Raw genomic sequence first — 23,061 nt, forward strand, 5'->3', positions numbered from 1 at the left:
GTTAAATTATTATTTGTTGTTAGTTGTTTTTTTATTTCCCTGTAAGAGAGTTGCTGTAATGCTTTGAGCCTTATTCAACTTAAGCCTATTTCACCAGAACTACTATTGCAATGTCAGACATTACAGTACTCATCAATCTATATTCTTAGGAGAACAGGGCCACCAACAAGAAGGGGAACAATTGCCCCAGGGCCCAGCAATTTAAAGGTACCCAGGGTTTCTGGCCACTACCAATGCTACCTCAATTGTGGCAATGGCCAGACACCCAGCCTATGTCTGGACTACAGGGATCTATTGGAAAAAGGTACGCAAAATGCGCTCCGCAATTTGCGTACCTTTTTTTCCAATAGTTTTTTCTTGTAAGAGACTTTTCTGAAATTTGGTCACATTTCAGAAAATCCTCCTCTTTCAGAAGAGCCCTTCTTCCTCGCAAAAAAAAACCAAAAAACAAAACAGAAGAGCAGACGCGTTCCCTGGATGCAGCAGGGTTTTGGTATCCCATTAAAATCCCGTAGTCTAGACATAGATCCAGACTCTTTAAATTGCCAGTGGAGCCCCAGGCAGCGCTCCTTAGTCCTGGAGGAGAATCAGGAAAGGTGATGTATAACTAACCAGAAAAATTTGAAACATGCTTGCATCCAAGAAAATATGTAATATTAAATAGCAATACGATGCTTCAATTCTGAGTATATGATGAGTGAAATGTCCATTCTGTTGTGAAAAGTGTGGGTGATTCTACTCTGAAATGGATTTGGTTAAAATGTCATATAATACTTTGATAAAATGTCGTGATGGCACCTTTATTGCTCATTTTCAGCGTTGTAGAGATGAGTTTCCTAATATAGCCATCCTAATGTATTCATCAGTCAGGTCCCAATAAATACTGAGGTCAGCTTAGAAATTATGAGGAGTTTTTTAAAATTAAATATACACTGGGTATCTTTTATTTGCCTTCTGATTTTGAGGCAGATTCCAGCTTATATAAATAATCATAGTGTTGTTGACTATAATAGAATATGATCGTTTATAGCCAGAGAGGAGCTACCCTCTTTATTCCTTAGGGTTCATATATTCAAGCATTTCTCTGCAGTGATGAGGTCTGGGAAACTTTTTTGCTCATTTATTTGTTTAATGACAGTTGAGATTCTCACCTAATCATATGGCTGCTGAAGCCTGGGCTTTAAGAAAAACACCATATAGTGCAATACTAGTGATAAAATCACAAGAGTTGGCAACACTGACACTGGTGCCATTTAAAAAAAAAGTAGCAGTAGAATTGATAGTTGCCTCAGCCTGTTCTATTACTTGTGAAACAAACCCAGATGCAACACACAAATGTAGAATTTCTGCTCCCTGAGTTGGTGGAGAGAAGGAGTGGGTAGAAATAACATACTTAATGGGTGAGTAGAAAGGTTTGAGGATCTTGCGTTTTTGGTAATACTTTATGCTAGTCAGTTCTTGGAGTTACATTATCAGCGCCTTGGAGGAATACTATCCTCTTTTCTGATCAAAGGTGAAGCACAGCTGAAGAGTCTGCCTAAGGGAAGAAGGTATTAAGGAGAGGAGAATATGACAACATCGGTACCACTCCTTAAGGGCTTCTCTACTTGGAAGACTGTTTAAAAATGTCATTTCTCACTTAGTAAATCTGTTCTTTGTATCTTCAGAATTATACCTGCTTACTTAGGGTATGTCTACATTGCAGTGTTATTTCGGAATAACTGACATTAATCCGAAATAACATTGTGCACGTCTACATGACAAGCCTTTATTTCGAAATAATGTTGAGCTGGAAGACTTCTTACTCCGTATCATGGTAGCCCTCATTTCACGAGGAGTAAGGGAAGCCAAAGGAAGAGTGTTCTTCCTTCGACTTCTTGCTGTGTAGACAGCACCAAAAGCCGAGTGAAGCTATTTTGACTTCAGCTACTGTAACTGTCATAGCTGAAGTTATGTGGCTTAATTCGACTTTTGCTCTGCTGTGCAGATGTATTCTTAATGACTAATGTAAGCCCTTATTTCTTTTTTTTCTCTTAGCTGTGTACAGTCAACACCGCTATGAAAGGGATCTGGTTTCTGTTTCAGACATTATCAACAGAACTATTAATTTCCAAAGGCAATATATAGCCTTGAGATAATTTCTATTGGGGGAAAAAGATGGAATAGAAAAACTAAGGGCAAAATGTAAGGACTGTGGAGTAACTGAGGCTGTTAATGGCCTTCAGAGCCTTTAGTATTGGTGATGATGTGTGTGTGCCAGGTAGATCTGGATTCTAAGATTACAGGTCTGGCAGTTCAGAGTCAAGTTACAACAATCTTAATAATACAACTCTCTGAAATCAGTGCTTTGCGGTACCATGTAGAAAACCAAAGTTGGATTTTCTGATCTCTAACCTCCTAAGCTGGCAAGGGCTGTTAATGCTAGGGATCAATAACTCCTCCAGATGTTTAAAAAGAACATTGATGAGATCAAAATGCAAACCATTTCTCAGCCTTGTGGCCAGAAAGATAGTGAGTGTGACATGTAGACTTTTGTATAGAAGTATGAAAATAGGAGTAAACAGGGAAATTCCTCAAGACTTCAAAGGGCAATAGAATGAGCGAAAATCTAAATATGTGATAGTGGCACTACTTCTTTTCTTTAATTCATAATCATTATCTTCCTTAAATACAGTAGAACATAGTGCAATAGATATGGGCTTTAGAGTAGCTTTCATTTTCTTAGTGTCTCCAAGTGCTTTACAAGGCAATGTTTTAGGTACTGGAAGTATAAGGACTCTGTAGGAAAGTGGAGATACCAGTAGGCTTTCAGAAGTAACTTACATACCACCCTGGGTTTTCTCCAGTACTTTTAAACTTGCAAGGGCCAAATGATAGACTATATTTATTTAAATCTCCACAAATGGAATGGCTTTCACTCATTGTACTAGTGTGGTGTTTTAGATGCTGCTTGTAATTATTAGAACTGGGAGCACTGGCTGTTGGGAGTCTGGAAGCACAGGAAACAGGGAGGAGCGGGGAGAAGATTAGGCAGGAGCAGAGTGAGAGCTACAGAGGGGTGCAGAAGCTTTGTAAAGAGGTTTCACTTTTGGTAAATAAAGCCCTGTTGAAGTTTGTTAGTACCTTGCTTGCATGATACAACAACTAGTCACGCTCAGCCAAGTTTTATAAAGAAGAAACTGCTGAGTGATGAATTATGAAGGAGATACTTGGCATTGGAGAAAGGTGGTAAAACTAGCCTCTCTCCCCAACTGCAATCCCCCAAACAAAACAAAACAGGAATTAACTGCAAGTAATTCTACTATAAGTTAGATCCCTTTTCTGAACTTCTGCTCTCTTTCCCCAGGCTCTAGTTTCTCTCTGTATGTTACCTGTTTAGATTTTGAGCTCTTCAGAGCAGCAACCATGTCTCAAAAAGGCCTGCAAAGCACCTAGAATGCTGCTGGCATAAGGCAACTAATGGCTTGTCTACATGGCACATCAATGAACACCGCAGAGGTGTGATTTCCAAGCATGCTGAGTACTAACTTGCCTGTGTAGACCCTGCTGGCATGCAGGATAATTATATTAACATCATGCTGCTTGAAACCGGACTTTCTGCCCCGGTGTCTGTCTCTGGAACAGAATAACTAATCAGAGCTGCTGCAGACAGAGCTTGCTCCCTGCCCCATGCCCACAGTAACTGGAAGCTGTTCTCACAGAAGCACAGATCAAATTCTCTGACCTTTGCAGGGAGGGAAGTGTTCAAAAGTCAAAAGACAGCCCAAAAAATCAGTATGGACTTTTTCAAAAAATGTCATGATTTTTGAGGCAATCTCATGTTTTTGGAGGATTCAACTCATGTTGAAACTTCACACATACAGAATGGGAAGCAACTGTCTAGGAAGGAGTATGGCAGAAAGAGATCTATGGGTTATTGTGGATCACAAGCTGAATATGAGTCAGCAGTGTGATGCTGTGGCAAAAAAAGCAAACATGATTCTGGGATACATTAACAGACGTGTTGTGAGCAAGACACGAGAAGTCATTCTTCCGCTCTACTCTGCGCTGGTTAGGCCTCACTTGGAGTATTGCATCTGATGAAGTGGGTCTTTGCCCACGAAAGCTTATGCTCCAAGACTTCGGTTAGTCTATAAGGTGCCACAGGACTCCTCGCTGCTTTTGCAGATTCAGACTAACACGGCTACCCCTCTGACAGTTGGAGTATTGTGTCCAGTTATGGGTACTGCATTTCAAGAAAGATGCGGAGAAATTGGAGAGGGTCCAGAGAAGAGCAACAAGAATGATTAAAGGTCTAGAGAACATGACCTATGAAGGAAGGCTGAAAGAATTGGGTTTGTTTAGTTTGCAAAAGAGAAGATTGAGGGGGGACATGATAGCAGTTTTCAGATATCTAAAAGGGTGTCATGAGGAGGGAGAAAACTTGTTCATCTTGGCCTCTGAGGATAGAACAAGTAGCAATGGGCTTAAACTGCAGCAAAGGAAGTTTAGGTTAGACATTAGGAAAAAGTTCCTAACTGTCAGGGTAGTCAAACACTGGAATAAATTGCCCAGGGAGGTTGTGGAATCCCCATCTCTAGAGATATTTAAGAGTAGGTTAGATAAATGTCTACCAGGGAAGGTCTAGACAGTATTTGGTCCTGCCATGAAGGCAGGGGACTGGACTCAATGACCTCTTGAGGTCCCTTCCAGTCCTAGTATTCTATGATTCTATGATTCTATGTTTTTTGATCGCTTGAAGTTGGCAATACTACAAAAGTTATTTTGAAAGTTGTTACGAAAGTGGTAGATAAAATCTATGACAACAAAGGTTAGAGTGTTGGGTGAAATGGAGTCCTGAAAGCCATTACTTTTAGGTCTTTTGGAAAAGTAGTGGATCTCTATAAAACACAGAAGCAACTGCTGCAAGTTGACATCCTTGAGACTCAGTTTGGGTTTGTATCATAGGAGCCTAAGATAATGAGAGTCACCGAATATGGTCTGTGAATCAAAATAAGAATGTGTCTGCCTGCTATTGTTAACAGTTTCTTATTTGGGGCCTCACTATGTAAGGCTTCCTCACATTACTGATAGTGTTCCCTCTAAACTGTACAGCAGCACAGCTTCACAGGTGATTCATCAGCCCCACCCAGTCAGAAGCATGGAGCTGACTGACTGGGCGGGGCCAATTTAATCACCTGTGAAACTGTGGTGCCCCACAGTTTTTTAGAGGGAACACCGATTACGTACTCTCTCCAGCTCTGCACCTGCTTCCTGATCCCCAGACTCTCAGAGGGTATGTCTACACTACAGCACTAATTCGATTTACCTTAGTTCGAATTAACTAATTCGAATTAGCGCATCTAGACTTAAAAACTAGTTCGAATTAGCGTTTTGCTAGTTCGAACTAGCATGTCCACATTGAGTGGACCCTGAACCGAGGTTAAGGATGGCCGGAAGCAGTGCCGGCAGGGCATCAGATTAGGACTCAGAGTGTGGAGCTGCATCCTCAGGCTAGCCGAGGGCTGTGCTGAAAGGGACCCGACTCCCACCCCGGACAGACAGCTCTCATGGGTTCCCCGCATGCAAAGCAATCCTGGCTTGGAGTGCCCTGAGTGCCCACACTCAGCACATCACAGCACTCGGCCATCAGCCCAGCTGCACTTGCTGCAGGCTGCCATCCGGAGGGGGGGGGGGTTAATCAAGGGGCTTCAGGAGAGTTTCCACCCCGAGGAGCCTGCAGAGCCAGCCCAGTCCTCCCCATCGGGGGCTCGTACCCCATTCCTCCCTCACCTCCTTCCACTTACCCCTCCCTAGCCCCCCTTCCTGATATACCAAATAAAGGACACGTGTGTTCAAAAATAGAAACTCTCTTTATTGAACAAAACGCGGGGAGACTGGGAAAAGAAGGTGGGAGAGGGGAAGAGAGAGGATGGGAGAGGGGAGGGCAATGAAAATGATCAGGGGTTTGGAACAGGTCCCATATGAAGAGAGGCTAAAGAGACTGGGACTTTTCAGCTTAGAAAAGAGGAGACTGAGGGGGATATGATAGAGGTCTATAAAAGCATGAGTGGTGTGGAGAGGGTGCATAAAGAAAAGTTCTTCATTAGTTCCCATAATAGAAGGACTAGAGGACACCAAATGAAATGAATGGGTAGCAGGCTTCAAACTAACAACAGAAAGTTCTTCTTCACAAAGCAAATGGTCAACCTGTGGAACTCCTTGCTGCAGGAGGCTGTGAAGGATAGAACTAGAACAGAGTTTAAAGAGAAGTGAGATAAAGTCATGGAGGTTGGGTCCATGGAGTGCTATTAGCCAGGGGGTAGAAATGGTGTCCCTGGCCTCTGTTTGTGGAAGGCTGGAGATGGATGGAATGAGACAAATGGCTTGGTCATTGTCTTCGGTCCATCCCCTCCAGGGTACCTACTGTTGGACACTGTTGACAGAGGGGCTACTGGGCTAGATGGACCTTTGGTCTGACCCAGTACGGCCATTGTAAGCTCAGGGCTCAGGGTCGGGGGTCTCACTGGACCACCCTAATTTTCATGCACACTTGCTCCTGGGTGGCCAGGCCGGCAGCTCTCCTGCCCTAGACGGCCACTTTCCTGTGCCTAGTGCAGAGGTCATGGATGAGGTCCACGATGTCCGCACTAGACCAGGCGGGCGCCCACCTCTTGCAAACCTGGGCAGGCTCCTTGGAGCCGCCAGCCTGGTCCCGGGAAGAGGCGGAGGGCTGGGTGACAGCAGGTGGCTGGCTCGAGCCGTGCCAGGTGCAGGGTCTGCTGGCTGGGTGCTGGCAGGCTTGCACCTGGCACGGGCACCGTAGCCAGCCCGTGCCCCTTTAAGGGCTCCAGGGCCGGGAGGGAGGCAGAAGAGTTTCCCTGGTGGTGCCCAGAGTGGCCGCCAGGGAAAGCTGGGAAGGGCTAGCCTCCCACTAGTTCGAATTAAGTGGCTACACAGCCCTTAATTCGAACTAGTTAATTCGAACTAGGCGTTAGTCCTCGTAGAATGAGGTTTACCTAATTCAAATTAAGCGCACCGCTAGTTCGAATTAAGTTCGAACTAGCGGTTTGCATGTGTAGCGCCTATCAAAGTTAATTCGAACTAACGTCTGTTAGTTCGAATTAACTTTGTAGTGTAGACATACCCAGACTGACTCCAGCTCAACTTCAACCCTCGACCTGCATCAGGACTCTGACTAAAATACTTATTTGGCTTGTCTATGGCAGCGATTCCTAAACCTCGGGAAGGAGAACTGAAGGCCAAGCCCCACCACCCCAGGCAGAGGGCCCAAAGCCAAAACCCACCATCCTGGGAGGTGGGAAAACTTGAGGATTTCAACCCTTGACAGTGGGGCTTGGACCTTTGTTTTAGCCCTGAGCCCCAATAAATCTAATGTTGGCCCTGTTAACCCTATTTAAATGGGGTCCTGACCGTAGTTTGAGGAACTCTGGTCTATGGATTTAGGTTTACCAGATGGCTTAACCCTGGTAAAAAAAAATTCTGTTTTTTTAAAAAAAGTGGGGAGAACAAAGTTGTTGAGGAAAAAGAAAAGGACCCTGAGAGTTATTAAGCAAAAACATTTTAAAATAAAAAAAAAAATCCAGCATGGCCCCTTTAAGAAATGCTTTTGAGGCTTTTTTACCTTAACAGGCTGCCAGCGGCCATCCGCTATCTTGCCTTCCTGCTCCGGGCCAGACAGCTCCCCTGCAGAACCAGGTAAGCACCTGGGATTTTCGCCTCCTGGCCGGGAAAAAAATCAGAAAATACTGGACATTTTAGGTGTCCAGTATTTTCTGAATTTTTTTTACCAGACAGGAGGCGAGAATACAGGACTGTCCGGGTCAATACCGGACACCTGGCAACCCTATATGGATTCTAACCTCAGTTCTGACCCAGGACCTGTCTCTGGACCTTGGTTTCAGTACTCTCCTCAGGGGTCCAACCTTATGTCTGGCTTTGACTACCACTTCTACAACCAGGCCTGACTGCCTTGAACCAAAATGTGAAAACAGGGGCACTGGTTTTATGGCTCATTATAATAATTTGTAGCATACCATACTGCATTTTACTCTTAATTGCCTGTAGATGCATAATAATCTAATCCCCAATAGCCCACTTCATTTTAAGTGACCACCTCCAATATTTGAATCCTCTTCTACTTAACCATCTATTCGAACTTCTGTTTAGCTATGGCTCTCTGCTTCCTTTTCTAGACTGAAAAAAGAGTTCTATTCAGTTTGAAACTTTCCACTAACCATATTTGGTTCAACAAAAGACATGACCTCACCTACCTTGTTTCACATATAATATAGAACAGGGGTGGGAAACCTTTTTTGAGTCGAGGATCGCGGACCCACAGAAAAATCAGTTGGAGGCCACACACAAGTGAGAAGCAAAAACAAAAAACAAAAAACCCCTCACTGACATGGCCCCTGACTGAGAAGGAAAAAGATACTCCCCATATCCCCTCACATATTAGAGCTGGGGGGGGGGGCAGCCTAGTAGATTTTGTGTGCTCCAGCCCCTTGGTAGGGCGGTGGGGAGACTGTAGCACTGGTGCAGGTTCGCCAATGCTGGTGGGGGCCAAAAGTCACCGGGCCTGAGGTTCCCCATCCTGATATAGAATAATTTTTCTGAAATTAAAAAGAATTTGCTTTCTGTTTATTCTAGTAAAACAGTAGGTTGTCTGCATTATGGGCATATAACTTTTAGAACTAGGCATTTTATGATGCTAGTGTGACAAAGTGGGAATTTTATGTAGTTCAATTATGATGCTTGTGTGCATTTCCCCCCATATATTGTATGCTGTAGTCCATAGAGCTAGCTTGCCTTCATTATTTTCTGCCTCTATCCTGTAAGCAATTAGCTCTCTCCGCTAGCATAAGGCTTAAGGCCCGTGAACTTTGGTGCAGATAAACAGCCCAATGAAAAACCTTAAAATTTGAGAGCTAAAAATAGAACATTTAAGAGTAATTTCTGACCACAGGAACATGAGTCCAATGACAAAATGTCATGGCAACAAATTGGTGCACATGATAACAACAGGATCATGAGCTACCATCCACAGATCCAAAAGATGGCTATGACAACAAATTGATGTACATGATAATAAATTGAGATGATTGATATGCTAACCTATGGGAAAAGGACACCACAACATTACTTAAATGAGGAAATGCAAATAAGGAAAAGGGCAGAGCCCCGTATACAATATTTTTCAGGCATGGCGGTGTCAGCGTAACATATTATAAAAATTTTATCCCAGCCTACAGGCAGTAGGAGAGAGAAAAATGTAGCCCTTTGGAGGTCTCAGAATGATGGCCACTGAGGATAAGGGTGAAAGTGGTGGTGAAGAAGATGATGGCTAACATTTCTGGTTGTTGGGCAAGGAATGATGTGAGACTGTGGATGTCCGGATGTACATTTTGTAGTATCTCTATTTACCTTACTGAGTTGGAGTGTTTGAGACTGTGATAAAAGTTATAGTAAACTATTTATAAACTAAATATAGAAGAGTTCCTATAGTGTGCGAGTTGCACATCAGGATTCCCAACTGCATAATTAAATAATGCTGGGACAAGAACTCATTAGTCCTCCAAAGTGGGAATTCTTAAGTAATTAATATAATTAATGCATAATCTGTAGGTTAGACTACAATGGCTACCAAGTGGGGGAGAAAGGATTAAATTTGCACTCAGAGCAGAAAAGAAAAGGGATATAGGCATGTGTGTCACCTCCTGGTTGAGGTGGAATGAAGTGCTATTAAGAACTGTTTGAGACCAACCCATATCAAGAAGAGGGTCAGAGAGACAATGCAATACACTCACTCATGGACTTCTCCGCATCTCAGCAAGGAAGCTGAATGAGATCCCATTTTGAAAATTAAAGACTGAGAGGTGCAAAGAGAGAGAATAAGAGTGAACTCTGGAAGAAGGTCATGCTCACTCACATGGAGACTGACTAAATAGGCCAAACTCTGAGAAAAATTGAGCCAGAAAATGGATTTTATTGCAGTTTGACTGGGGCTGTCAGTGGATGAGAACTGGCCATGATTTAACCTAAGGACTTCTTATGGTGTGTTCCAGGTGACTAATAAACCCTACTGTTTTGAAACCACAACTTGAGTGTTCTTACAAATACTTGGTGACGTGTATTAGTCCCTGAAGAGTGGACCACTCTCCACCAGGAGTGCTAAAGCCCAAAGGTTCAATCTCAGGCGTGGGTGAGGCTATGTAAAGACCAAGTGAGATCCCTTGTGATCTGGCACATCAAAGAGATTACTTCAAGGGACATTTCCAAATGCTGAGGGTGTAGCATTGATCCTGTGGACCCATGACAACTAGTATTACTGGATAAAAGCAAGGGCATCATTTTGGGAAGGTATGGGGGGCAGCAGCCAGGAAGGGAGCTCACCAGCCAGGTGTGAGAGGCCTGCACGGAATGCAAGCACTTTTCCCTCATTCCCTTAGCATCCAGGAAACAGGATGAAAAGCAAGTTGTGTCCTAGAGCGCACAGCTGCTGCCCCCACTTATCCTCCTTAAATGGTGCCCGTGGATAAAAGTCTGCCTTCCCATCAGTGTTACCAGTTGATTTGAGAGAATCCAGGGGAGAGAAAGAGGAAAAACCCTTAAGGAGGAGAACCAAAAATATGCAAATACACTTAATATTCCACAGAACCCCTGCAATGAAAAGCTTCTTTGGCCTTATATACCTGATTCTTTATTTTCTTGTTTTTGATGCTGTTTTTGTTGCTTTGTAATCTAGGTAAAAAGAAAATTGTTGGTGGGAAACCCAATAAAACCTTTGTTTTTGTCTCAAGACTTGAAGTTTCCAGAATGTTACAGACTTTCACACTGAAATCCTCCATGTTATGTCAATGAATTCCAAACACAGGGATAAGAAAGTCTTTTTTCTCCTCTTGTAGAATCAAGTGAACATGAAGAGAAGAGTACAGGTGCCTCAGGTGAGATTTCTTCCCAGCTTTATCCTGCACCAGTATACAGTCAGCCTGAAGAAGCAAAGGAGAATATGGATGTAACAAAGCAAACAAAACCTGAAGAGAATGATGAATTGGGCCCATTGCCTGATAATTGGGAAATGGCTTATACAGAAAAAGGGGAAGTCTACTTTATTGAGTGAGTCTTGTATATTTTTTTCTCTTTCTATTGAAAAGAGTATGTCTAACTGTGTATGGGGAAATTGTTTTGTACTGGGATGTTATATAATGCAGTAGTCAAAGATGAAAACACTGATCTGTATTTAAGAAAAGCTCATCTCAGTCAAAAGCTTTGGTTTCCATAGATGGTCAGCCTTTCATGCTCATATAAGCTGTAGGGTAAGGGCTAGATTCTTACTTTTTGTTCTTTAAAAAAATTAAATTTTAATTAAAAGATAGAATATAAACTTACAGATAAAACTGAAGTATACAAATCAAATAATATTTAAAAATAAGACACCTAAATGACTCAGAAATGGATAATGAGATCTGGAAAATCTCTAAGTCAGTGGATCAAATCCACATAGTAATCAAAAGTTTCTGATCACTGTTCAGTGACCATTGAAAAATGAACTGATAGTCTTTAAACAGCTATTGTGTCTGTCACTTTGGCTATATCTAGACTACATCCCACTGTCAACAGAGGAATGTAAATAAGCCTGATCGAAAGTGAAAATGAAGTGCAGATTCAAATATCCCGCACTTCATTTGCATATTTGCGTCCAATCACTGTTTCAAAAAAGGGTATTTTGAAAGTGAAACTTCAGTCTAGACGTGGTTCTTTCAGGAAAAAAAAACCCTTTTCCCCCCTTTTCGAAAGAACCCGCACGCCTCCTTTTTTCAGGAATATGGGTGCTTTCGAAAAAGGGTTTTATTTTCTAAAGAACCATGTGTAGACTGCCGTTTCACTTTCAAAATACCCTTTTTCGAAACAGCAATCGGACATAAATATGCAAATGAAGCACAGGATATTTAAATCTGCACTTCATTTGCACTTTTGATCAGGCTCATTTACATCCCTCTTTCAACAGAGGGATGTAGTCTAGACGTGCCCTAAATGGCAGCCATATTAGGATAGGAAATTGAATTAATATAAAGATACAGCTATTTTTTTACCTCCTAGTGTTGTCGTATGATGCTCCCCAGAGATACTTAACATTCTGAGGTACCTTACCCGCCCTTCACATGAAGTAATTTTCTCTGATGCCTTCTGTACCTCAGCTCGCTAAAACCAACAGTTTTTGGCCACAGACAAAGCACTTACTTCCACATTTCCCCAAACTCCACCCTCTCTGTGCATCTAGTGACACACACACACACACCAACCCTCAAGCCTGTCTGCCAGCATCCCTTCTGAAGTATTTAGCCTATGGCACCATTTCAGGAGGGTAGAGGCACTACAGCTGTGCATACAGGGATGCAGCTTGTTCTTCTTCCTCTTCCCCTCATGATCAAGATGCAAGTGTAAAGTGTACAACTTATGTCATTTATTCCTTTGGGCTCCCCCTCACCAGCTTGAGGGGGGAGAGCTATGTAGGTAAGATGTGTACTTTCCTCTTGCTCCCTGATCATGAGGGAAGGGAAGAAGACCAAGCAGCGTACTGGTACACATGTCTGTAGCAGTCCCCTGCCCTCTCAAAATGGCACACTTATATCTATCCCCTTTCTCTGGATACTCACAGAAATGATCAAGTAAGCTGTCTCTGAAAGAGACAGGGTATAAACAGCTTAACTGGTGCAACTCAGATCAGATCCCTTAGGACAACACAGCACTGGAATTTACTGGTTATATAGTTTATTTACTAGGTTAAGATTTAAGAGAAAGTGAGCAAGGATAACAAGAGCAACAGGTTACATGTATAACAAAAGATATAATTCACTTTTTAGACTCTATCTGAACTTTAGCAGGCTAAAGTTCTTGTGTAAAGCAATTTCTCACCTAAACAGCCTCCTAGAATCACTAGCCCACATGGCTAGGATCCAACTTTCATGAATGGACAAAGCACTGTCTTTTTTGCTTCCTCAGTGAAAGGATAAAAAAGAGGTCCTTTTCCCTTCCTCTTATAGTCCAGTAAACTTTTGAAATGCCCCTTTTGAAGTACACTCCCATATAGGATTCTCCTCTCCCATTGAATGTTCTCCAGTGTTCTCCCCTGTTGATTTCACATCCCTCTCTACAACATGTTTTTCCTGTTGACTTCACATGCAAATGGGACTTCTATTGTGTTGGCTTAATTTGCATGTGACAGAGAGTTATACATCTTATCTACTTTCTGGGAAAAAAACTGTTTGTGAACTCTTCCTGGTTACATAATTTAAAACTTATTTTTAGTTGTTATACAAAATTCCTTCTATACTAACCATACATACATCTCACAATGCTTATGAGGACCAATCTGATATATAGTCTCAGAAGAGTAGCCGTATTAGTCTGTAACTTTAAAAATGAGCAGTCCTGTGACACCTTAGAGACTAACAAATATATAGGATCATGAGCTTTTATGAGTAAAGCCAACTTCATCAGATGAGTTGAATTTGATACCTCTCATGACAGTCTTTATAGATGTATATTATGACATCAGTGCGTTAGGTTCAGAGAGATTGTAAGTCCTCACAAGAGTTGATGGTACAGAATTGAGCATGCTGCCAGTTCTTAAGGTTCTTGGTCACAATTCTTTCTGGGCAATGCACATTAGAGAGGAAAAACTGGAAGGAAGATTGAATTGCCATTGCTTGTATTATGTTTTCTGGTGGGAAAGGTAAGTGATTGAAGATGTCCATCCACTTCAGTGCACCAGAGTTAGAGATTTTTTTCCTTAATGGTATCTGTCAAGGCACCACATGTTCTCTCTGCAAGATGGTATCCAGGGCAGAGCCACCCCAACCCTTGTTCATTTCCTCCTACCACACATGATTGGTTGTCAGTACATGGTGGCTTGCTTCTGCAAATGGTCTTTCTTTCAGGGGATTTGCATTTTTTTCTCTTGTATATAGTAATGTGGTAATTTAACATAAGTCTCATTTGTTAATATTTTTTTCTGATTCAGAAGAATGTCAGTTCCCACTTCTTTCAGACGCTGACACCTGACACTGGGGAATGCCTAGGATTCTGAGGGTATGTCTAGACTACATGGCTCCGTCAACGGAGCCATGTAGATGAGGTTTCTAGACATAGGGAAATGAAGCGGTGATTTAAATAATTGCTAGTTCATTTACATCAAAATGGCTGCCGCGCTGTGCCAATCAGCTGTTTGGCGGCACAGCGCGGTAGTCTGGACGCTCCGCGGTTGATAAGGGAAGCCCTTGTCAACACCCCAGTAAACCTCATGTCAGCATCCCTCCTTTGCCTCCCCTGCCCTGGACAGAAAGCAGGAACCTCCCAGGGGGAGGGGCAGCTCTAAGGCAAGAGGCAGGAGATGCACAGCAGTGAGGTGAAGGGGCAGCTGAAGTGCAGGCTCTTGATAGCCTCTTGGCCAAACCTGTCAGGATCACCTGTCAGAGGCTTTAAGATCTACCCGTAGATCCCAATCTACTGGGTGGTGACTCTCAACTCTTGTGTTCTCTCTCCCACACAAAGAAAGCAGTCAAGGAATCTATATCCAATTCAGATTTCATTGCTATATCTCGATTGGTTCTTACAACACCTTTGCTAGCTATCTGAGTTTAACCCCTTAAACACCGGGTGCTGGTCAGCACTCCTCCTGTTCATTACACCAGTGTGAAACTCATAAGTCAAACTTGAAAACACTAGGCCTACTGATTAGCATACAAAAGCTTTTGCCTGGTGCAGAAGATAGAGTTTATAGGGATAGTATTGAACTTAACCTAAGCCAGTGTGTTCAAGAGTCAAGATTCCAGGCTATTCAATCTCTCATAACAGACTTCAAGATTCATCCAGTCACAATAACCCAAGCTGTATGAGGCTCCTGGCCTTATGCACTTATGTAGAACAACATGCAAATCTGCACTTGCCCCTCCAGATGTGGCTGGTGTTATTTTACTGCCAAAGTCTCCATCATCCTAACACTGTGCTCACAGTACCGTTTTGGCTTCTAATTTTACTAAAACCTCTCAATGTTTGTGCAAATATTTATGTCCTCCACCCTTACTCTTTGATGACTCTGGTCTCAGATGCATTGGCTTTTGGGTGGGGAGCTCACCCTTCCAAACTCAGGACCTATGGTTTTCAAGGGATCTCATTCTTCACATGAATTTCAGAGAGTTCAGGATAGTTTGTCTTGCTTTCTAGGCCTTCCTATGTCATGTCTAGGTGGGAAACATACTTGTTCATGCAGAGAACACCATAGAAATGTTTTACCTCGATATTCAGAGTAAATATTACTCATTACTCTCTTACCAAGAAGTAGGAATGTTGAATTCAATCAGCCTCAACATCTTTTAACTTCTAGCAATGCGGAGGAGTTAACAGATTGCCTGAGAAGGTCATTTTCAAGTCCCTACAAGTGGTCTCTCTGCTCAGATGTAGCCAGATGCATTTTCCAACAGTGGTGATCTCCCTCGATCAGTGTCTCCAATCTTTTTAATCACAAGATCACTTTTTCGATTTAAGTGCAATTCAAGATCTACCTCAAACCCAAATACCCTTCCCCCACTTCCTTTCTGGCCCTTCTCTGAGGCCTCACCCTGCTCACTCCATCTCCCTTCCTCCCCCATCCTCACTCACTTGCACCAGCCTGGGTAGGGGGTTGGGGTGCAGGCTCTGGTCTTACGCCAAGGGTTCCAGCGTGTGGAAGGGGCTCCAGGTTTATTCCAGGGCAGAGGAGTGGAATCCAGGATGGGTTTCAGGGTGCAAGTTCTGGAAACGAGTTTGGGTGCAGGGGAACTCACATCTAGGCAGGAGGTTGGGTGTAGGAGGAGGTGCAGGGCTGGGACCAGGGTTCAGGAAGCAGGCTATGGCAGAGCACTGTTTAACTGAGATGGCTTCCAGGTAGTGGAGCAGTGGAGTTAAGGCAAGACCTGCACCACTCCTAAAAGCAGTTGGCATGGACAGCAATGGCTCTATGGTGCCATGTGCTGCCCCTCACGTGCAGGCACTGAGCCTATAGCTTTTGTTGGCCACAGTTCCCTGTTACTGATCAATGGGAGTTGCAGGAGTGGTGTCTGCAGGCAAGGATGGAATGTGGAGATCCCCTGCTCCACCTTTTTCAGGGGCTGCATGGATATGCCAGCCACTTTCAGGAGCAGCAATGACCACAGGGATAATTACTCTAGCCACAACAGGTTAAGCATTTTAGAACTCACTCCTCAAAGAATTACATTTAAGTGTAAGAGAGAAATGAAAATTATGAAAGGCACAGACCAGTCCTAAACCAAAAATAACCCACTTTGCAAGCAGTAAAAAAGTAACAATCCCTCTCACAGATGTGCTGGGTTGGGAGATGAGAGTGAAGGACAGTGTATGTTTGTGAGAATGACTGACCCACACACAGTGTGTTAGAGTGACAGAGATTTACATTACTAAGCTCCCTCCTTCCCCTTTTCTATGTGTGGAGATAGGGTTCAGAAGTAGGGGTAGGAGGGACACTCTGTCATCAGAGCCCTGCCTCTTCTCCCTCCCACACCCTGCACAGCAAGCCGGAGGCTTTCAGGGGCAGCTACAAAGCAGAAGGCAGGAGCAGCATGATAGTGGGTGGAGGGGCAACTGATGTACCAGAGCTTGAGAGCTTCCTGGCCAAACCAGTCAGGATCACCTGTCAGAGGCTCCAATATCTACTGGTAGATCCCAGTCTACTGGTTGGTGACCACTGCCCTAGATAGATCTATTTGCAAACAAGACTATCAGAAAATGTCATCAATACTGCTCCCTCAGTCCACGCCCCTCACAGATGTTTTCCTGCTCCACTGGACAGAAAAGATTCAATACACTTTTCCCTCCAATTCCACTCCTACTCAGAATGCTATTAAAGATTGAGTCAGCTGAAACCCAGATTATATTAACACTTCCATTCTGGCTCCACCAGCACTGGTTTTCTACTGTACTGGACCTGTTATTGGCAACTCCAGTTTCAGTCCAGTTGCACCTCGATTTAATCTCCCAAGATTACACTTGGCTGTCTGTCTGAACCTGCAGACCCTCCATTTCACAGCCTGTAAGATACACAGCTAAATCTCATGGAGTAGGCTTGCTAGGAGCGAGTCTATGATGTCTTACTAAGCAATAGAAAGCCCTCAACCAGGACTGCCTGCCTGTCAAAATTGAAGTGGTTCTGTCTAGAGCTGTCAAACCAGAATCTCACCAATCCAGTCTTCAATTCAACTCATACTAAACTATCTATTGCAGTTATAGCAACTCAACAAGGCTTAACAATTTCTTCTATAAAGGTTCACCTATAAAGGTTTTTCTATAAAGATAGCAATATTTGCTTTCAGTCTTACATGGATAACCATTCAGTATTTCCTAATGATATGGCAATCATATTCCTCTAGGGCCTTGAAAATTTGTATCCACAAATCAAGGAACCTATTCCCCATGAACCTGATCTTGGCCTTGTTGCAATTTATGGGACCATGAACCATTACCAGTGTTGTATTTACTATACCTTTTGTGGAAGGTGGTTTTCCTGTAAGCTCTCACTTCTGCTAGAAGGGTCAATGAACTGTGCAGACACCTGAATCTGAATCAATGTATGCAGTCTTCTTTAAAGATAAGGTATTTGTACATCCTCATTTGACATTTTCCTCTAAAGTAGCACCAAACTCCATATCAGCCAGTTGAGATATCTGTATTTTAACTAAAACTGTATGCAAATAGGAACATTCTACTGTTACACACATTAAACATTATAAGAACACTGGCATTTTACACGGACTGAACCAAATTGTTGTGGTGATACACCTACCTGTTTATGGACATGCACGAATGAAAGGCCTTTCTGTCTCTTTTGAAAGAACTCCGTCTTGGATAACTTCCTGTATCAGTGTTTGTTATGATCTGGCAGGCATTTCTCTGACAGACATGCTGACTGCTAACTCCACAAGATCACAGGCAATCTCAGAGGTCATTCCTCAATCAGGTCCTTTGCCAGGATATTTGTAAAGCAGGAACCTGGTCTTTGGTTCATACTTTTTCCTCCCATTATGCCATCACCCAGTACTCTAGAGCAGTGGTGTGCATCCCGGGGGTCACAGATGTCTTCCTGGGGGGCCACCAATAGCCGGGCCCATCCCCCAGCCTGTCAGATCTAAGCGCCACACCGCGGGACCACCAATAGCTGGGCCCAGCCCTTGGCCGCCGAGATCTAAGCGCCGCACCATGCTGCTCAGATTATCTTGGGGGTCGCAACACAAATATATGGGGTCGTGGTTGAAAAAAGGTTGTGCACCACTGCTTTAAGGATGATGCCAAGTTTGGTCAAGCTACGACACGGTTTATATGTACATAAACTCTGATCCTACTTCCTTATTACTGCTTGAAAGACACCAACACTGAGAGTCACGAAATTGCACCTTGTTAGAGTGCGTATTCCCCACCATGCCTCAGTTACCCACCGACTGTCTTCATCTAGCCCATCTCAGGGCAAGCTGCAGTCTGTACGGGCTGCTCATCACTGGCACTGGGTGTAACTCTGCTGTCCCGCTTACCTGGGCTGCATTGCTACCACCCTCCAAGCCCCGTGCCTTGCCCCAAGCCCTACAGCCAGGGAGCCCCATAGCTGGCACTCTGCTAGCCCTTCCTGGCCACCCCAATACTGTTCTCCCTCCTGGGAGCCTCCTGCTTCCTCTGCTGGCAGCTCTTCACTGCTCTCCCCCCTCTGAAGCAAACTGTTCATCTTTATATAGCCCTCAGCTGGGCACTCATTAGCCCTAACGGCCTCAGCTAAGTCTTTGCTTTCAGCCCCTGCTCTGGGCCTGAGTTTTGCCCGTAAAGGACCAGTGCAGGGCAGGTGCCCTCTCACACACCTCATGTGCAATTACTTAAAGAAGAAAAAATGCTTATTAGCTTTTCATCGTAACTATTGTGCTTTGAGATGTGTGGCACATGTCCATTACATGGCCCATCTTCCTGTGCCTTACATCTGAATTATCTGGAAGGAAGTATCAGAGGGGTAGCCGTGTTAGTCTGAATCTGCAAAAGCGACAAGGAGTCCTGTGGCACCTTATAGACTAACTGAAGTGTAGGAGCATAAGCTTTCGTGGGCAAAGACCCACTTCGTCAGATGCATGACCCACTTTGTCAGACATGCATCTGACGAAGTGGGTCTTTGCCCACGAAAGCTTATGCTCCTACACTTCAGTTAGTCTATAAGGTGCCACAGGACTCCTCGTCGCTTTTGTGCTCAGGATCATCTGAGACCTGGTAGGCCGAGACACATTTTGTATTTATTTACTTTCCATGGGCCCGGCCCTCTGCAGCTCCTGGTTCAGCGTTCCCAGCCAATGGGACCTGAGGGGAAACCTATAGGCAAAGTGACCACAGGGACATGCTATCCACTGCTTTCCGCAGCTGGCATTGGCTGGGAGATCCATTGGGTCATGCCATGTTCTGATGGGCCACATGCCAAAGATTGCTGATTCCTTGACTGGCCTATTGGGCTTTCGTTCCCCACATAAGGGGAAAGATTCTACTTGTTCTTATGGCCAACAAGGCAGCATTGCTGTATATGAACAGACAGTAAGACACAGATTGAATCATCTCTGTCAGATGATACAGGTTTGGCAGTTTTGTATAGCCATCATGATTCATCTCAAAGGTCCACTTTACAAGTATTCAGAATAATATGGCAGGCCACTTGTGCAGGTCTTTCAGCAGAGACCATGAGTTGGCTCTCTGGATAGGTACATTAAGGCTAATTTTTCCAACGTGGCGAGTTCCTCATATAGACCTGTTTGAAATTCTTCCCAACAGGAAATGTGAGCTTTTTTGTTCAAGCACAATCTAATAATATGTTGAATCGTTACAAGATTATATAACAACAAATTCCAGAGTTCAACTTTGTGTTGTGTGAAGAAATACTTCCTTATGTTTGTTTTAAACATACTCCCTATTAATTTCATATAACGTCTAGTTTTTTGTGTTATGTGTATTTTCCTATTTGCTTTTTTCACATCATTCCTGATTTTATAGGCTGTTATCATATCCCCATTTAATCAACTCTTTTCCCAACTGAACGGTGCCAGTGTTTTTCATCTCTCCTCATATGGAAGCTATCCCATAACCCTAATCATTTTCTTTGCCCTCCTCTGCACCTTTAATATTCTAACATATCTTTTGTCAGATAGGATGCCCATAGGTACATGTGGTATTAAACGTGAAAGTGTACTGTGGATTTATATAGTGGCACTACATCTTTTGTTTTATTATCTATCCCTTTCCTGTTGGTTCCTAACATCATGTTAGCTTTTTTGGCTGCCTGTGCAGCTCACAAGAAACAGAGGAAAAATCACTATATCCCCAAATGACAGCACCACTGAGAAAAGAAATGCTTTGCTTTAAGAGGGCTTTCCAAGCAATATAATAAAACTTCACTTTTTAGTATTAGTATAGTATGGCTGTTAGGATGGTTTAGCATCCTTCGAAGATTCTTAATTTAGAGACAATTTTGTGATGATGTTTTGATAAAATGTATAAACTCACCAAATGTATAAACTCACCAAAGTGTATTCTTGCACTTCTACATGTGCTAATAATATGACTAACACTCTTGTTAGCCTCAAGAGTATGCAAGACTGAAAAGAGCAGAAATTCTTGAAACACAAGTGATCTTTGCTGAAAAGGGCAAAATATGCTTATTCGAGAAAAAATAATAAACATAGTAACTTCTCCCAAACAGACAGGGCACATACTAGTTTTCCCGGGGGACAGCTCAAACATGCTTCTGAGCTGTTGCTCATGCACATATGTAATTATTTGCACATTTTTGCATTCTTTGATTTAGTTCACTGTATAATATGAAACTTTTTTTTAACTCTGTGCAAGAAAAGCTGCATGATTTATTTGTTATTTTTTTAACTAAAACTCTAAGTTACTGTAGTGACCAGAACTACTGGAATGAATTCAGCTGAAAATAAACATATATTTCACAAGAAATAACGTAAATTCACATAACTCTACCATTTATAAAGCAAAGCCTGCCCATAAATTCCTTTGATGGTGCAGCTTCTTTTCTACACTACAACTGTAGCAATCACCATCTTTCACTTGCACCAGTCTGTTACATTCAGCAGAGTAATCAGAAGTACAGACTAGATAAAAAGAACACAATAAATATATGCAAAATGTAAGGTTTAGTTTTGAATAATGTGTTAGAACACAGAATTCCTCAGCCTCTGAGATACACGATTATTTACAAGGTTCTAAATGAAATATGGCCTCTTTGATGATTTGGTTCCTCGTATTGTTCAGACTTTACAGGGTTAAGCCTGGATGCCATGCTGTGGGGACGCTGTTAAATTGCCTCTTTGTTTATGAGTCAGTTTGGTTTATGGCATAAAAGAGACTCCATTTGCTTTAGTGAAAGAAAGATAAAAAGACAACAAAAACCCTGTTTTTAACACCATCTTCCTAAAGAACTGTAAACACCATTTCTTGATTATTAAGTTATAGATAAAAACAGGCAATTTAAAATGTAAATCACACTGGATGAAAAAAATGTCATTACAGCATAGTTACTATTACATTTGAGGTTTTTGTGAAATGTTCATTTAAACGCCAACTCTCCAAGCTGTAAGTAATCTCAGGTTCTTTAGCTTTCACAGGTATACTCAGGGGATTTAGATTTCAGGGGAGAATATTTTCTTAAATTTTCCTCAAACTAACCTAACTACATTTTGAAGCAAGACCATACATCATAACACTCCCATTGGAATGAATGTGGCAGAATTAGAATGGAAGAGAAAGCAATCTGATAACAAGGATACCTATACTTTATTATTGTAAATCATTGATACAATAAACATCACTGCCTCTAGATCTAACTAGAGGAAAGCTTTCAGATACAAAGTTCTCAAGATGGCTCAGATGATTCATCTATAGAGCATGGATTTGTATAGATCTACAGAGCATAGTTTGTTGGTTTGTTTCCATTTTTTAAATAGGAGTGTGACTGTGTTTGCCTAGGTGAGGTAACATCGATAGGCTTAAGAGAAAAAACAGGAAGCACATACTTTCATTTGATGCTCAACTGTATATGTTATGAGGTGCAATTCACACACAGTTCTTGGTACTTCCTTGCAACATTCTTATTATATATAGTTCCAAATTTCCAAACGTAGACATCTAAATATGAGTCCAACCCCTACATTACTTATGTCGGATCCGCAGTTACGAACGGGGCCCTCTCCCTGGTCTCCAGCAGACCAGGGAGAGGAAGCAAAGCGGCGGAACACGCGGGCAGCAGACAGCCCAGACGCGTGTTCCGCCGCTTTGCTCCCCGTCCTTCTGGTCTGCAGAGCAGGGGGACGGGGAGCAAAGCAGAGCAAAGCCGCGGAGTCCGAGGGCAGCAGGACAGCCACGGCGCGTCTGGGCTGTCCCGCTGCCCCCGTGCTCTGCGGCTTTGCTCCAGACGCCTGTGGTACAGCAGCTGGGGCGCTGCCGGTTGGTCCTGTAGCGCCGCTCTGGGTGCTACTGGACCAACCCGGCAGCACCCCAGCTGCTCTGCCCCAGGCGTCCTGATTCAGCCACTGCTGGTCAGTTTCAGCAGCGGCTGAATCAGAACGCCTGGGGCAGAGCAGCTTGGGTGCTGCTGGGTTGGTCCAGTAGCGCCGAGGAGCGGCGGCACTACTGGACCAACCCAGCAGCACCCCAGCTGCTCTGCCCCAGGCATCCCCAAGTCAGCCGCTGCTGAAACTAACCAGTGGCTGACTACAGGAAGCCCCTGCCCTGGGCTTCCTGGAATCAGCCGCTGATCAGTTTCAGCGGCAGCTGACTTAGGGATGGCTGGGGTTCTTAAGTTGAATCTGTATGTAAGTCAGAACTGGCATCCAGATTCAGCCGCTGTTGAAACTGATCAGTTTCAGCAGCGGCTGAATCTGGACGCCAGTTCCGACTTACATACAGATTCAACTTAAGAACAAACCTACAGTCCCTATCTTGTACGTAACCCGGGGACTGCCTGTATTTGAT

At 43.3% G+C, this 23,061-nt stretch overlaps 1 protein-coding gene across 19 annotated transcripts in view; it reads left to right on the forward strand.

Moving 5' to 3' along the window:
• MAGI2 (membrane associated guanylate kinase, WW and PDZ domain containing 2) overlaps nt 1-23,061 on the forward strand; it is a 1,141,222-nt gene that overhangs the window by 748,281 nt on the left and 369,880 nt on the right. For all 19 annotated transcript variants that reach the window (XM_075926597.1, XM_075926590.1, XM_075926502.1 and 16 more), the window contains one exon: nt 10,908-11,118. In XM_075926597.1, the coding sequence (XP_075782712.1) occupies nt 10,908-11,118 (211 nt within the window). The remainder of the gene's footprint in view (nt 1-10,907; nt 11,119-23,061) is intronic.

This window comes from Pelodiscus sinensis, chromosome 1 (genome assembly GCF_049634645.1).
Source record: "Pelodiscus sinensis isolate JC-2024 chromosome 1, ASM4963464v1, whole genome shotgun sequence".
In the NCBI taxonomy this organism is placed as follows: domain Eukaryota; kingdom Metazoa; phylum Chordata; order Testudines; family Trionychidae; genus Pelodiscus; species Pelodiscus sinensis.